At 40.3% G+C, this 15,808-nt stretch overlaps 3 protein-coding genes across 3 annotated transcripts; 2 read left to right on the plus strand and 1 right to left on the minus strand.

The window, feature by feature from the left end:
- The first annotated feature begins 408 nt into the window (after positions 1-408).
- hmox1b (heme oxygenase 1b) lies at positions 409-2,542 on the plus strand. The gene is made up of 6 exons (XM_085410133.1): positions 409-545; positions 689-745; positions 1,082-1,193; positions 1,291-1,506; positions 1,607-1,879; positions 2,023-2,542. The coding sequence occupies exons 2-6, from the start codon at positions 696-698 to the stop codon at positions 2,212-2,214; spliced, it is 843 nt and encodes a 280-aa protein (XP_085266259.1). The 5' UTR covers positions 409-545; positions 689-695; the 3' UTR covers positions 2,215-2,542.
- A 1,905-nt stretch (positions 2,543-4,447) lies between these two features.
- On the minus strand, positions 4,448-9,382 carry rnf11a (ring finger protein 11a). The gene is made up of 3 exons (XM_085410134.1): positions 8,954-9,382; positions 7,173-7,345; positions 4,448-6,118 (listed from the first exon to the last, which is right to left on the minus strand). Exons 1-3 carry the CDS (start codon positions 9,068-9,070, stop codon positions 5,947-5,949), a joined length of 462 nt encoding a protein of 153 aa, XP_085266260.1. The 5' UTR covers positions 9,071-9,382; the 3' UTR covers positions 4,448-5,946.
- A 1,560-nt stretch (positions 9,383-10,942) lies between these two features.
- On the plus strand, positions 10,943-15,279 carry LOC146668249 (uncharacterized). The gene is made up of 4 exons (XM_085410135.1): positions 10,943-11,267; positions 13,201-13,368; positions 13,451-13,597; positions 13,674-15,279. The coding sequence occupies exons 1-4, from the start codon at positions 11,265-11,267 to the stop codon at positions 13,743-13,745; spliced, it is 390 nt and encodes a 129-aa protein (XP_085266261.1). The 5' UTR covers positions 10,943-11,264; the 3' UTR covers positions 13,746-15,279.
- The last annotated feature ends 529 nt before the right edge of the window (positions 15,280-15,808 follow it).

The raw sequence follows: 15,808 nt of genomic DNA on the forward strand, positions 1-15,808 counted from the left end.
TCTACTCTTGTTTGTCAAAAATACTCCTCCACTTTGTCACTGAATGTTGATAGACTTGTGTAATATGACAAACCTGCTCTTGTTTCTGATCAAATGCACAGCATTAGTCACTGTTTAAACACTTCCTCTCTCACAGCTTTGCAAACTCACACTGTCATGCTTAGCCTCAGCTCCTCCTCCCCTGTGTGGCTCTACTTTGGAATCTGAAGTTGCAGCATCATGTTTAGCGCTCAGCCCTCCCCCCTGGTTTTCCAGGGAACTCCCTCCTCACACTCTGGTAGTCCTTCCCTCAGCAGTTTTCCTCAAAGTTGCCGTATCATGTTAACTCCTGGTCCCCTCCTACTATTGTTGCTGATGTTGCCGTGTCATGTTTAGCCCAGTTTTTTTTTTTGTTGAGGCTGAGTTCCTGTTTGTGTTGAGCTGGTGGTGGGAGGAGGAGACTGAAGCGGATCGTATAAAGAGAAGCGTGAAAGCCAGCAGAGCACACAACTGCACTGGACATCCAGAGAGAAACTAAGGGCACAGATCAGACTTCATTCTTACTGGTGAGTCAAACGAGATATCATACTTTAAATTTGACAACCTTTTGTCGATTTATATCCACAGTGTTCTCACCATATCAGAAAAGGATTTATGCTCTGTTAAAGTACCTTTCTGACATCTTTACTGTCCTTTACTGTTTTTTCAGGGGCACAATGGAAACCGAGAAGAAGACGCATACAGCAGCAGAGCAGATGACCGACAGGTTAGACTGAGCTGCTGTGATTTTATTAAGAACCTAAATCTTCTTTTCCGCTCCATGCACATTTTTCTTTTAATGTCTGGGGATAGATTTAGTTTTCAATCAGCTCTGTGACATCCAACACATATCTCAAGTAGCAGAATATGTTTGGGAAGCTTATGAGCTACATAAACATTTCTAATCACAATATCATAATGGAAGTTTACTTTGGATGCACATATTTGCCCTACATGTTTTCTAATGATTACTGCTCTTAGCCTTGTGTCACTGCCTTTATCTTAGCTGCAATACATTAAATGTTGTCTTTCTCTTCTAATTGTGATCAATTTCTTTTCTCAGGGACTTGTCTGAACAAATAAAAAAAGTGACTAAGGAGAGTCACGTTAGAGCAGAAAACACAGAACTGATGCTGAGCTTCCAGAGGGGAAAGGTCACGCTTCCGCAATATAAGGTAATATTAAAAAAAGGACAGCACAATTGTTTAAATAATCTTACTTTTGTGGGGGTCGATACCAAGATTTAATGGCTTTGTGTCTCTTCTTCTTCAGCTCCTCCTGTGTTCGCTGTATGAGATCTACCAGGCTTTGGAGGAAGAGCTGGACAGGAACTCGGACCATCCGAGCGTCGCACCTATTTACTTTCCTGCTGAACTGGCCAGGCTGAAGTCCATTGAAAAAGATCTGGAATACTTCTATGGTCAGGACTGGAGAGAGAAGATTGTCATTCCTGCAGCCACTAAAAGATACAGCCACAGGCTCAGACAGGTATGTTTTATTTAAACCTTCCATGAATCACATGCATGCTTCTATCTCTGCTAGGTGATGGTCAATTAACACTCTTGATAACTCCATTACCATTTTTTAGATTGGCAAAGAAAACCCTGAATTCCTGCTTGCCCATGCTTACACCCGGTATCTGGGTGACCTGTCTGGGGGACAGGTTCTTGGTCGGATCGCTCAGAAGTCCATGGATCTGAAAAATGGTGATGGTCTGTCCTTCTTTGCCTTCCCTGGGGTGTCCAGCCCCAACCTGTTCAAACAGCTCTATCGCAGCCGAATGAACAGTGTGGAGCTGACAGAGGAGGAGAGGAACGGTGTGCTGGAGGAGGCTGTCAGGGCCTTTGAGTTCAACATTCAGGTAAGGAGGTGTGATAATCTAGGAAGGACAGATCGTAAAGCAAAAGTGCCACTCAGAGGGCAGCTGAACCTTAGATTAGCTCCATCACACTTACTAATATTTAGCTACAGCAGCTGATAGATGCTCTGTTGTTTGTGTTACAGGTCTTTGAAGATTTACAGAAGATGCTGACTGTCTCTGACAACAACCTGCAGAGCTCCATGACACAGTCCAAGCCAGTAAAGGCGAGCACACTCCACATGTCAGAAAACATTTACACTTCCTCGCTGCTCAGGATGGTCCTGGGACTGTTTGTGGCTCTGGCTACTGTCAGTGTGGGAATGTACGCTTTATGAAAAGAAACTCAAGAAATACTGTGAAATGAAGTGTTGCTGTTGAGGTTTGAAATCTTTGCTTTGGTACTGTAAACCTAAAAGCAGAAAAATCCCCACCTGATTATAACTGTAAGATTTTAAAAACATGTACAGATCACAAAATACTGTGTAATATTCATGTAATTTATCCATAGGAACCATTCACACTCACACATACGTACAATAAGTGTAATAGTTTCTGAATCTGTTGCACTGATATCCCTTGTGGTTGAAAATGTGCAATGTGTGTGCTTTAAATACTGTAAATATATATGAACCTTTTAATAAAATATTCTGCTGAAAGAAAATATCTCTATCGTACTGTATCGTGAAAATTTTCTGCTTTAGTACAGTGATCATGAAGTTCATTCTAGTAATGAGCATTACTCTGCTGATGTTGAGGGTCCAGCTGGTGGACATGTCCACTAATGTTCTGGCACCCGACCACATGCCTGCTGTTCATTTGGCTCTTAGTCATACAAGAGTCTGGATGCGGGGAGCAAGTCCTTTTTATATGATTTAAACACTAAATAAACTCACTTGCTGGCAAGCCACCCACAGCACTGCTTAACAAATGTTGCAAGCTAAAAAAAAAAACCTTATTTCAGTTTTACTCAGCCCAAAGTGATATGTTTAAACTGTTTGTTTAAAACATAAATCATTTTGCCTGATAACGATTATCGTCTTTTTTAAAGTGATCCTGAGTCATACATTTCTAGACTTTCTAAAGGTGTTTCAGCATTTTTCTTTGGACATTGGCTGCAGTCCAGTTTTCATACACAAATAGTTTCTTTTTGATCCATGGATCATTCAAGCATAAACAGGTGACTAACTAACAAACCAGTTTTGTGTCTAAATGTAAAGACAACTTAACAAAGAAACCAATTTGTTCCCATTTCCTTAAAAAAAGCTTGATGTATCTCAGCATGGTGTGAAATGTGTCTATAAACAATATGAGGAAACAAGAAGACAAAAGAAGAAATAGCGTGATTAAAAAAAGCTATCTACAGCAAATGAACAAATAAATGCCACGTCCTTAAAAAAACAGGAAGAAACTCAAGCAGACCTCACATAGGGCATAAGAGATATATCTAGAATTTCAGTTGATCCATCTGCTGCTCACTATAGCCTCATTAGAAATGGTCTCAGTGAAAGGGTGGTTGTGAAGAAGCCATTCCTAAGGAAGCAAAACAAAGTGAAAAGACCGAGGTATGTCAAAGTACACAAAAACTGAAATGACAATCAGTAGCAATCAGGTTTTAAGAAGTGATGAGTGATCAGTGGCGCTCTTTCGTGGTTTGGGGCTACATTTCATCCAGAGGCTTTGAGGATCTTGTGAAAACTGATGAATTTATGAACACAGCAAAGTGCTGTAATACTGTCTGAAAAGCATCTAATTGCCAACGGCTTCATTTTTCAGCACTATAATCAGCAAAACAATGCAAACGCACTATGTAGAAAAATACACAGTGGAACTGTCACTTTTGGATTAGCCTCCCCACAGACCAGACCTCAACATTGTTAAAGTACTGTGGGATCCCTTTGAACAGGCAGCTAAGATACAAAAAAAAGAAGAGCTTTGAATATCCTTCAAGAAGCCTAGAGAACTATTCCTGAAGACTATGAGAAATGACAAGATATTTGAGTTCAGATTATGTTAAAGAATAAAGGCGATCATACCAATATTAACTTCCAAGCTCATAATAATTGTACTGACATTTTCTATCTGACTGTACTTGATTTGCAGTTACGTTTGTGCATTTCCTGTTTTTCTAAGAAAACACAAAGAAATGAGGGCTGACTCATTCTGAGCTGTGACAGTGATGACACATTCTTTGAAGCTTTTCATGTAAAGGCGTAGACAGCCAATCCACTTCAGGGATTAACTATCAAGTTTTAACATCTTGCACACTGTCTATACTCAGTGGGCTTAACTGTTATCAATACGAATCAGTCATTTATGGAAATAAATTATTTTAGTGCTCAGTTAAACACAGAAGACTATAACGCAGTCATATGCAATGGTGTTTGAGATAAATACATGCTCTGTTCCTTAAGGAATCTAAAGATTTATATAAAACATGATAAATTAAATTTAGTTTTGTCTGTTCCTTAAGTTCTAACCCACTACCCTCTCCAGCTGAGAGGTTGAGAATGTGTTTCAATACAATATTTAATGCAGAAACAAAACATCACACTTGTATAAGATTTGGTATCCACTTTTATTGTGGTTTCATGGATTTCCTAAAACCTGTGCACTTGTAGCACAAGTCATAAATCAAAAGACAGAATGACTGTTGATTGTTAACAGCAGCCAGATCACATTTCTGGCTTCATCCTAGGCCTGTTTCATCGTGACACAAATCACTACATTGCTGGTATCTGCCTCCTCCTAGAGGACAACTAAAGAAAAACAAAAGTAATGTCATAAATGATTGTACTTCACAGGAAATTGGCTTACCTCAACCTTAAAAGGCACAGTATGTGCACAGTAAATCACAAATTTCCTTTTACAGTCATACCGTCAATGTGTAACAACTGAAATCATGCTTTACATTGAAGATACATTCCTTTCTACTGCTGTAGCTTCTGTTTTTGCCATTTCTCATCTTTGTGCATTATGCAACGATAACTGACAGCACATGTCCAACACCAAAAGCATAAAAATCACATTCCATTACCAGACGTGGAAGCTTTGGAAATGCATCACTTGCTCATTTAGAAGGCATTCGGCGCACAATCCAAAAGCTTCAAACAAGAAAAGGAGCGGAAACTACATTACATTTTACAACTGAGGGGGTTAACTCACAATGTTAGCTTGACATGACGATCTCTATCCAACAACCCATAAAATGCAAACATACACACATAGAAAAAACACCATTATCGAAATCTACAAGCTACACAGTATCAGGTGACAGACATCTTATCTCAAGGTGCTTTAAGGGTGATTGCACGGTATATTGTGTCTTTGTTATTGACTGTAAAGGACAAACTACGGGTTGAGAGCACAAACTTAAGGCAAAGCAAAAGCTGAGGATTCATATTGTGGGAAAGCAACAGAAACATTCACATATAGTCAAAGCAGCTAAAATAAAACTGGAGTAATTTTCAAAATTTGCTCAAAAGCTGAATTGACACCATTTTATCTCATGGCATAGCTTCAGGAAAGTGTGATTTGTGAAGTTTTATGTATACTGATGTATGCTTTTCAGTAGAGAGCATTGTGTTTAGGTGACATTCAAGATCGAAAGTTTACTTGGAGAGAGCAGTTACTTCACTTCATGTGTTCACTGGAAATTCTGACAATGATTCCCACTTGATCAAAACAATTATGCATTTCCTCCATTTAGAGAACATGCTACACATCACACATCTTGAAAGAGGGTGCAAATTACACAAAGGCAAAAATAAGTGTAAGTCATATGAAAGTGAAATTACTGTGCAGTAATATTTTGCTACTTGTACAGCTCCTTCATTCGTTGTATTTGGCACATCTTCCTTCTGCCAAAGCATGCTTTCCAAGTCTGACTAGGTGCATTTCAGGCCTACAGAGTGTGCTGTAGGACACAGTTGTTTACTTGTGTGTATTAACAAGCACCCAACAAACATCTGCATCATGCCACATCCCCTCATCTATCTGTTGGAACAGCTATGACAGTTTTGGCTAAAAAGGTGCATTACTTTTAGGCAGAAGCAGCCACCAGGGGCCGCTCAGTTGGTTTCGTAAGTAGACAGCAGGGCTGCATCTACGGGCTCCATGCAGGAGGGGCAGGTGAAGGAACGCATCAGCCATGGGTCGATGCAGTCCACGTGGTAGATGTGAAGGCAGGGCAAAAACCGAATGGGGTCGCCATATTCAAAATCCAACATGCAGATGACACATCTGGAGGGGAAAAAAGTGAAAAGATTTACCAATACCCGAAGACTTTGATATATTACAAAAAAAAGCATCTCAAAATACAATCAATAACTCATACGATAACTCATCTTCTGTGCTGTGCCATCATCTTAGCCAGAGGTTGTTTTGTTGCCCCAATGTATAAATCACAGCAATGCTCCTGGCACTTAACAACTTATATTATATTACTCTGTTTGTGCCAGGGGACCCAATTCTTGGTCCCCGCAGAAGAGCTAACTCGTCAGGCCAGGACTCTGCAGTCTATTTACACTTACAGGCCAGTGGCCTCTCTTTCAATGATGAGGATGTACACATCCCGGACAGGGAGGAATGCTAGTTTGTGAGAGGAGTCAAGGAGGCCATTTATGTGAAAAGGGAAAGACCATCTCTGAATCGAGAAGGGGGCCTAAGGGTATATTTTTCACCATCTTACATTGCTGTGATTGCTGCTTTGCTCTGAACTTTGACAGCCTTTTGTGTTACTCGCAGCAACAACTCCACCTCATTGTTAGTCCATTTAAAAAACTCAGTGCTTTTCCTCAACATTCTGCCGCAACGTTTCAAAGAGCCGGAAAGTAAATAAGCGGCAGAGAGAAATGAGGCAGGTCGAATCTTCTTGCGCTTCACGCATGCGCTGAATTGGAATGTAAGTGTTTTCGACCGTTTTAATGTGGACGCACAACTCTATGAAAATGACTGAAAACGCTAGTGTGGACGCGGAGCGTTTTCAGACGCTGTTCTCAAATCTATCCGGGCTAGTGTGGACGTAGCCTTAGATGAGTGACGAAATGTTTCTCCCACTGAAAACGCTACGTCCAGAAGAACAGAATCAACTTTTTGGGATTTCCTTACCTGGATGATTGAGCGTGCATCAAGATGCGAAAGCTTTGTGTTCTTGGACAGTGGAACTATTCAAAGATTTCTGAATAAACTATTAGTAACTGCATTTCAAATGGGGAAATCAAATGGGGGAGGGGGGGGGGGAATCAAAGCGATATGTAAATTGAAACAAATGAGAGTGCCACCATTTAAAACTCACTCTTTAACTTTCTTCTCAGAGGCGTCAGAGCCTGGATCAAAGATGCCTTTGGGAAGATGCTGGATGAGTCCTATGCGCTGTGCGATGCGGACTTGCTCCTCCTCAGTCAGCTGACTGGCCAGACGGCTCTCGCCTGGGGTGGGATGGTACACTGGCACAGCCTGAGTGCGCTCCTTGAAATAAATGAAAAGAAGACAATTCGTGTCATCTTTGAAAGGGTGATTTTATATTTCCAGTGGCATCAGAAAACCTGGGACCAGATAAAGATATTTTATTTATTTCCTTGTGTTTTCATATGTTTCTAAATTACCTGAATCTTCATCTTCATTTAAATTAAATTAAAAATTTAAATTAAAATATGATACACCTGTATATCAGAGTTCCTTATGCTTTAAATGTCCAAGACTGAAACACTGAGCAAAAGCAGATTCTGTCTCTACAGGTACAATCTAAATAAATGAACCCTCTAGCACTGATTACTGGACTACAAGCTAACCATCTTTACAATTTTGAGGGCCAAAAAGTGCATATACGCTCACCAGTCACTTTATGAGATACACCTGTTTAACTGCTCATTAATGCAAATATTCAATCAGCCTTTCACATTACTTTGAATGTGGCATATTTGTTGGTAACAGGCAGGTCTGAGCACTTCAGAAACTGATGATCTACTGAAATTTTCCCATACAATCATCTCTAGGGCTTACAGAGAATGGTCTGAAAAAGAGAAAATATCCATTGAGCCACAGTTCTCTGGGTCACAATATCTTGTCTATGTCAGAGCCCTTGGCATAATTTAAACACCACAGCCTATCTGAGTATCGTTACTGACCAGGTCCATCCTTTAATGACCTCAGTGAATTTGCCTCAAAGTTCAATTCATCTCAAACTGCTTTCTTGATCAAAAGTTCTCTGTACTCACATGGCCTCCACAGTCATCAGATCTCAATCCAATAGAGCACCACATGTGGTGGGACAGGCAAGTCCCATCATGGATGTGCAGCTGACAAATCTGCAACAACTGTGTGATGCTATCATGTCAATATGAACCAACATATCTGAGAAATGTTTCCAGCACCTGGATGCAACAAAGACTTAAGGCAGTTCTGAAAGCAAAAGTAAGTCCAACCCAGTACGAATAAGGTGTACCTAATAAAGTGTTCAGTGAGTGTACATTTCCAAGCATTATAATGTGTTTGCATAATTTCTAGATTTTCAGGTCCACTATTAGGAGACAGGTTGTGTTGAGCCAAACACAAAAAATCGGTTTTGTTTTTTTAAATGTTTACTTGCTTATAAAGTTAAATGTTAAAAAGCCCTAAATACATTTAGGCAAGTTTCAGCCTGACTTATATATCCGTGACAAAGTGGTGCAAAGGTTTGTACCGTCACCTCTCAGCAAGACGTTCCTGGTTTTCTTGATAATAAGCTGATGACATGAACTAGATAAAGGAACCAATGTTTTAGGATCGAGATAAAGATTGTCACATTGCAAATTATGCGTATACACTGCACAATGTTTTATCCTTTTTTCAAAAAAATATAAGACCCGAACACAAATTATGACTGTGTTTCTAAAATTTTGTAGCAGTAATTTGACTGTGGTATTTACTTTATTCAAGCTTAATTTCTGCATGGTGCAATCTGATCCTGAAAGCTGCGCTGCACAAACTTCAGCTTCCAAATTTAAGATAACAGCAATAACAGCCTCCACCACTAATTAGACTTGAGGGTGGGGGGATTCAATTGTCATGCTCTGGACTCCCCGGGCTGTATTTCACCTGAGACCCGGGCTGCTCTTGGTATGGCGGCGGGGGCTCTCCGGGCAGACTGCCTCCCTCGGAGTCGTTCAGCAGCGACAGGTCATCCGCACCTTGTGAAAATAGACAGTTCCCCATTGAAATGAGACCACCATGAGACTGTCACTTCTTTCTAATGCTGACAGACTCGGCGCTCTCTCTAAACGTTAGCTTGGCTAGCTTTTAGCTGACAGCTGTCATTCGGCGGGGAGCCTTATTTACGGAGAAGCGCTGCAGCTCGTTCGGACGCGATAAACGCCCAACACTGAGCGATACCGTGGCTTTAATAACAACTGGCGACACAAATTTTAACTGTATCAGCGAGAACAATTCTGTGTGTCCGACCGTACGCTATGTTTACAAGAAATACGAGCCGGAACTATATCACCAGGAAGTTTTCTAAACATCAAACATTAAACTTCCGGTAAAAGCTTCAAATTAAAAGTTGAGATGCGAGCTTTGCTGTAAGTGTTGATGGAGAATTATAGACAAGATCAGGAGTTGCACTGTGTCTTTGTGGATCTACAGAAAGCATATGTTAGTATACCAAGATCGGAGCTGTGGTACTGTATAAGGAAGTCAAGAGTGGCAGAAAAGTATGTGAGGGTGGTGCAGGACATGGATGAGGACAGTGGTAAGGTGTGCAGTAGGAGTGATGATAAAGCTTAAGGTTAGGGTGGGATTGCATCGGTGATCTAAACCCTTTCTTGGTTACAGTGGTGATGGACATGCTGACAGATGAGGTCAGGCAGGAGTCTCTGTGTACTATGATGTTTGCACACGACATGATCTGTAGTGACAGTATGGAGCGAGTGAAAGAGAGCCCGGAGAGGTGGATATATACATTGAAGAGAAGAGAAATGAACAACAGCTGAAGCCAGACAGAATACATTTGTGCTAATAAGAATAAGAAAACAGGTGGAAAAGTGAACATGCAAGGAGCAGAGGTAGTGAAGGTAGTTGAGATACCTGGGGGATCATCCAGCAGTGGACAGTATGTGCACAGGAGAGGTGAAGAAGATTGCATGGGCAGAGTGGGGCAGGTGAAGATGATTGTCAGGGTGATTTGTAGCAGAAGGATAGCAGGAAAGTGAAATGAAAGGGAAGGTTTACAAGATGGTAGTGAGACCTGCAGTGATGCATAGCTTAGAGATGGTAGCACTAACAAAAAGACAGGAAGCTGAGCTGGAAGTGGCAGAGCTGAAGATCTAATGCACAGAACACAGTGCAATAGTTACACCCTTTTGTACATGCTCTACAGAGAGAATAGCAAATAAAATAGTTTTACAATTTAGAGTAACATATAAATCATGAACAAAATTGCCATCCTCTATGTAGCCGGTGTATCAGAAAAACTCAGGAGAGTCTTTTCCAAGCATGACATCCCAGTATACTTCAGACCCAGCAACACACTCAGACAGAAACTGGTTCATCCCAAAGACAAAACTCCTAAACACAAACTTAACAATGTGGTGTATGCTGTACAGTGCAGTGAGGAATGCCCAGACCTCTACATCGGAGAGACCAAACAGCCACTTCATAAACATATGGCACAGCATAGAAGAGCCACCTCCACGGGACAAGACTCGGTGGTCCATCTGCATCTAAAGGACGAAGGTCACCCTTTCAAGGATAGCAATGTACATATTTTGGACAGAGAGGACAGATAGCTTGAAAGAGGAGTAAAAGAAGCCATTTATGTCCACTGTGAGCGACCATCTTTGAACAGAGGCGGTGGTTTACGACACCAACTGTCGTACATCAACAACATCAACAATCCAGTTTTGCGATCCCTTCCCACACGCCATAACACACTCACATCCTGGGCCATCTGACCTCAGGAAATCACATGATAGGGTGGGGCTAGATTTCACAATGAGCTCACCCGAAACCTTGGCTGATTGTGACCTACAGCCATTTTCACACATTAGCTCATGTGATTAGGTAGAGGATCCATTGTCCCTCTCGGTGGGTTACTCCCACAGAGCTTAAATCTGGGACTTTCCACCATTTTACCCTAGAACTGAAGAAGCTTCTCGGATCAGAGGTGAAACGTCTTCAAGCCACTTAAAGAAGTCCAGATGCTTTTCTTTCCAAGCTCCTTAGACTGTAACCACATAACGTCCTTAACGATGAATAAAATATTCAGCTTCTGACATAACTGCATTGGGTGAAAAAATAAATAAATAAAACGCTTTTATTCTGAAGGGCATATATTGGTTCCTGTCAAGTGAACGCGAAGAGAGAAAGTTTCGTCTCATTTTTTAACCTTCTTGTGATAAAGAGCTGGCCAATGGTAAGCGAGCGACACATCTTTCTTTCACCAATTAACAAGCTAAACGTTTATTGAGGTCTATATTTTTATCGTAAAACATTAAGCTTTGCATATAAATCAAAACCTGCTATTATCTGGATTGATGTTTGAAACTAACGGACATTTCAGGGCGAAGGCTGCAGCTGGGGTAGACAACCTAGCTACCAAACAACAACCAAAACACATTAAATTCTGCTCTAGATGACCGGACTCATTCGATTTTACAAATTGATTTCTTTTGCGGTTTAAAATAGGCGTTTGAGGTGTTGTACGCGAGCAGGACCGGCCCACATTATGGCCGGGAAATCTGCTACACAGCCGAGTTGTCCCACCATCCCCAATAACCTGGGTCTAATGTGCCTCCGTTACGGTACGGTATGGCCACCATATACACTCCACAGCGCATACCGTGTGTGGCCCAAACACATAAAACATAGCTACACATGGGGAGCTGGTTTCTCTCAGCCGTGGCAGAGAGTGGGCTGAACCCCGAGAGAAAAGTGTTCACACCCCGTGTGCACATACACGAAGCCACTTTATATGCTCGTACTGCTCTTACCCTCTGTTATGGTCGTACTTTAATGTCATCTGAGCCATTTTCATTCAGTTTCATGTTGCTTTGTTGAATTAATTGATCGATTTTACTCTATAGAGCCACTTTATTGCGTTATATGTTCATTTTTTACAGACGCTTTTTATTGTATTTTATTTAGATTTTTACGTATCGAGCTTATCGGATTATATTGAGCTTTACACATGTCATTGAGCTCCATGTAGATTTTTTCCTTTATGACTTCCTTTATTATTTATTGTGTTTGTGTGTGTGTGTGTGTGTGTGTGTGTGTGTGTGTGTGTGTGTGTGTGTGTGTGTGTGTGTGTGTGTATTGTTTTCATTTTGTGTTGTTTTGTACTATTGTCTTCTATTTTGAGTGGATGGAGCTATTTTACTTTATTGAATGTATTTTTTTCGGTAGCACTTTATAATAATATAATAATAAGTGCTTAATTCCTCGTGTATATAGCATTACTCCTTAGTATGCAATTTTTAAACACAGATACATTATTATGACCATGATTATGATCGTGATAATTACTAGCAGTCACTTAGTAGCAGTGATAGCTTTACATAGTTACACCATGTACAGCAGTGATAGTTGTATATGGTGTAACAACATCAGATCAGGAGGATTATGAAGGCACGTAGGCTGATGTTCATTTTCCTGATGTTTCATATGACTTTTGTCATGTGACTTTGTCTTGTTTTGCCCAACTCTTGTTCTTCTATAAATGCCAGGCAAATGGACGATAAGCTGCTATTTGCTAGCCTGTTTTTGTTGTTTTGCATTGTTTTGTCCTTTTGTCCCATATGTGTCAAAGTGCACATTTTTAAGTGCTGTTTGATATAAAAAGAGTCAAAACTCAGGAGAACAAGTGTGGATTTTATTTCCTTGTTCTTTTACTTGTGAAACAACCATTATGATGGACTCAAAGTCAAATACTTTGCTTTTGTTTTTTATTTATTTTTTATTGCATCCATACATATATTGTTACCTACCTAAGCTTAAATTTAGATTACCATAATTATTTAATATGCCACACTAAGGTCTCTTTTTCAGAATATGACTAACCCAAACAATATCCATTGCTAAGTTGTGCAGTTGTTCTTGGTGATTGAATGCATTTCAGTTCTGTAAGTGTTGGGAATAAAATAAACAATATTTAAAGAAGCCTAATTGCCCATTATACATCGTTCCTGTTATAAGAAATTCCTAAACTACCAGAAATAGAGACCTGAAATCATTGTCAGTAGTCGCAGCTACAGAGACCCACTGGTGCTGTTGTGGTAACTCGAGTCATGTTACAGAATTGCCTGCCTGCACATCAGACTGTCTCTAATGGCACTTCATTCATTTAGGCCTCGGTTCAGCAACCCCCTCCACCCCTTCCACCCCCTCCACCTGTTACTTTGGCTTCTGGAAAGCCTCCATCTTCACCGTGCCCTCAGCATGCTGCAATACCAATACCTCCTGAATATCCTCCAGTTCAGGAGACAAGTGGATCATCGCAGGCAAATTTCTCAGAGGTAAATGTCTCCCCCACAGTCTGTGGTTATACTGACATGAGACCCTTCAAAAAGTTTCATGATTTAATCTCTCAACATCCAGAATGGATCATTTCCACCCATGCAAAATGGATTACAGGTTCCACCATCGCAAGACAGTGCAGGGCCTGAGCTGTCAGATGGTGATGAAGAAAATAAGCACCTCCCAGTGCAGGAAACAGACCCTGCACCGCAGACGTTAGCCCAACAGGTCAGTTGTCTCTGAGCAGAAACTTAAAAACTGATTTTCATTATTAAAAAGACTAATTAGATTCCATCTTCTTCAGAGTTCTGGATCCAGGGTGCCCGATGAAGCTGACGCTCAGGCAGGTGAGAATGGAGAGGAGCGCATGCCCTGAGGAGCTTCAGTTACTTGCTGATACTTGAAATTTCAAGCAGTTGGGATCATTTGAATGTCATTATATTGCAGTGAACTTCTACTTTGTCTTTTTAATTTTAGCTAGGCTCTACGAAGCGCTTTGCTATGTGTTTCTCATTCAGTCATAAAAACGTGTACTTCATGAAGTTCATGCCTTGCTTATGGAATTTGCACATAGTTAAACTACTAGCTATTAGAGACAATCCACTTACCTACCTTAGCCACTCCTGAACAAGCCAAAGTACATTAAAATCATTAAAGTACCTCGGTGACCTTGACCTCAAGGTCAGAGGTCAAGTTTTCTGAAAATCTGGTGAATACAATAACCAAAGAAGAAAGTAATGATTTTCAAATCTATACTATAGGTGCATCTACTAGGAGGCTGAGGGTAGCATTAGCGGCCATAAGTATTTTTTCCATTATTTTTAATTTATTGAATATGAGGAAAGAAAATGTCTAACTTTTCCCCCAGTTTACCTTTCACAGGCAGGGATATATTACTGGTTGAAGTAAGGAAAATATTTTGAAACTTGATCAAATCGATGCCAAATCATAGGAGTTTATGATTCATAATTCTAAAGTCATTTTAATTTATTTATGATCTTAAATCTTTGAAGTGATCAAGCAGTCATCTGATGCCTCGTGCTCTTTGGCACTGTAACCGGTAAGAAGTGCACTATTGCCATGTGGGGAAAAGAAAAAAGCTCACCAGCACATGCACTTTGTCAGAAATTTTTAATGTGGTTGTTGAATATACCTCAGTGATGTTTTATTTCTGGTTTACTTTAATTTGTCATGACTTACGCTGAAACACAGGACCATACTGCACATACTTAGTGTGAACACTCATTTGTAAAAAGTCATTACCGTGCAGAGTATTAACCAACAACGTTTTGCTCAAAAATAGTATTTAAAAACTAATTTTGGTCTTCCAAATAAATTATTGTCATTTCTTTTTATCTGTTTGTATCAGTGTATTTAACGTTATGTTCGTGTGCTAATGTGCTTACTGCTGGCTGGACAGGAATCCTTTCCTGGAGTATGAGCTAGTAGCTCAGAATACTTAAGTCAAACTTGCAGCTGCAGTGCTTGAAACCTGTAAATGTATCTTTAAAAAAAACCCAAATATTTAAACACTGTTGAACCAAATTTTGTCCTTTTTTTGTCACTTGCCCTTTTTTTTTTTTTATTAAACTTTTTCTTGTTTTGAACACTTGCATTACTGTTTTTGAAGGAAGGCTTGACAGTGTTTGGTGAGTTCCATAATGCAGCGGTCCCCAACCCCCGGGTTTGGTACTGGGCCAGGAGAGTTGAAGCTCGGGTGTTAAATGTATGGTTTTCAGAGTTTTCATCGTTAACTCGGTTTCCCTGGGTCTTTTCCTGTGTTGTAGTTGTGCGTCTTATTTTCAAAGAAATATTTACGCATTACCATAGCGACCAGAGAGCATTAAGGGCCAGAGAGGAGGACGTTACTCACAATGTTGTTGGCGCTGCTAATAAAGTTACAAAATTACACAGTGAATTTGTGTTTATTATCATATTTACAAAATACCACCGTTTTTTTTCTTGGTCGTATCATTTTATTTTGTTGTATTTATCCGCGACACCTTAAAGGCCGGTCCGTGAAAATCTTGTCTGACATTAAAACGGTCCGTGGCACAAAAAAGGTTGGGGACCACTGCTTTAATGAATGCAACAAAGAGCCTGCAGGCCCTGCTAGCAGCTCTGTGAGGCTGTACCACTGCGAATCACATTGAGTGAAATGCGAACGCTCAGGTCACAATGCTATCAATCTGGTTTTTAACAAGTATAACGTTTAATAAGTTTCCCATCTCATTTTAGACGGGGACCAGTGCAGTTAAAGCTTTAAAGATGATCCATGTCAGCAATACCAATATTCTTTCTTTGCACATTTTGCACCTCTATACCAAAGTTTCAAGAAATCAGCTTGATGGTGTTTTAAGAAAAAGGAACAGCGCTGACAACATACTAGAAACTGGAGATAAAAATGACATAAATAAATTTCTAACTTTGTTATAAAGT

Source organism: Rhamphochromis longiceps, linkage group LG6 (genome assembly GCF_057381845.1).
Source record: "Rhamphochromis longiceps isolate RC_006_pf linkage group LG6, R_longiceps_female_GT1.1, whole genome shotgun sequence".
Lineage (NCBI taxonomy): Eukaryota > Metazoa > Chordata > Actinopteri > Cichliformes > Cichlidae > Rhamphochromis > Rhamphochromis longiceps.

Coding starts and splice junctions, on each gene's coding strand:
- hmox1b (XM_085410133.1), top strand. CDS start 696: ATGGAAACCGAGAAGAAGACGCATACAGCAGCAGAGCAGATGACCGAC. Junction 1,194..1,290: donor TCACGCTTCCGCAATATAAG/GTAATATTAAAA, acceptor CTTCTTCTTCAG/CTCCTCCTGTGTTCGCTGTA. Junction 1,880..2,022: donor CCTTTGAGTTCAACATTCAG/GTAAGGAGGTGT, acceptor TTTGTGTTACAG/GTCTTTGAAGATTTACAGAA.
- LOC146668249 (XM_085410135.1), top strand. Junction 13,369..13,450: donor CGCAGGCAAATTTCTCAGAG/GTAAATGTCTCC, acceptor CTCAACATCCAG/AATGGATCATTTCCACCCAT. Junction 13,598..13,673: donor CGCAGACGTTAGCCCAACAG/GTCAGTTGTCTC, acceptor CATCTTCTTCAG/AGTTCTGGATCCAGGGTGCC.
- rnf11a (XM_085410134.1), bottom strand. CDS start 9,070: ATGGGGAACTGTCTATTTTCACAAGGTGCGGATGACCTGTCGCTGCTG. Junction 7,346..8,953: donor AAGAGCAGCCCGGGTCTCAG/GTGAAATACAGC, acceptor ATTTATTTCAAG/GAGCGCACTCAGGCTGTGCC. Junction 6,119..7,172: donor TCTGAGAAGAAAGTTAAAGA/GTGAGTTTTAAA, acceptor TTTCCCCTCCAG/ATGTGTCATCTGCATGTTGG.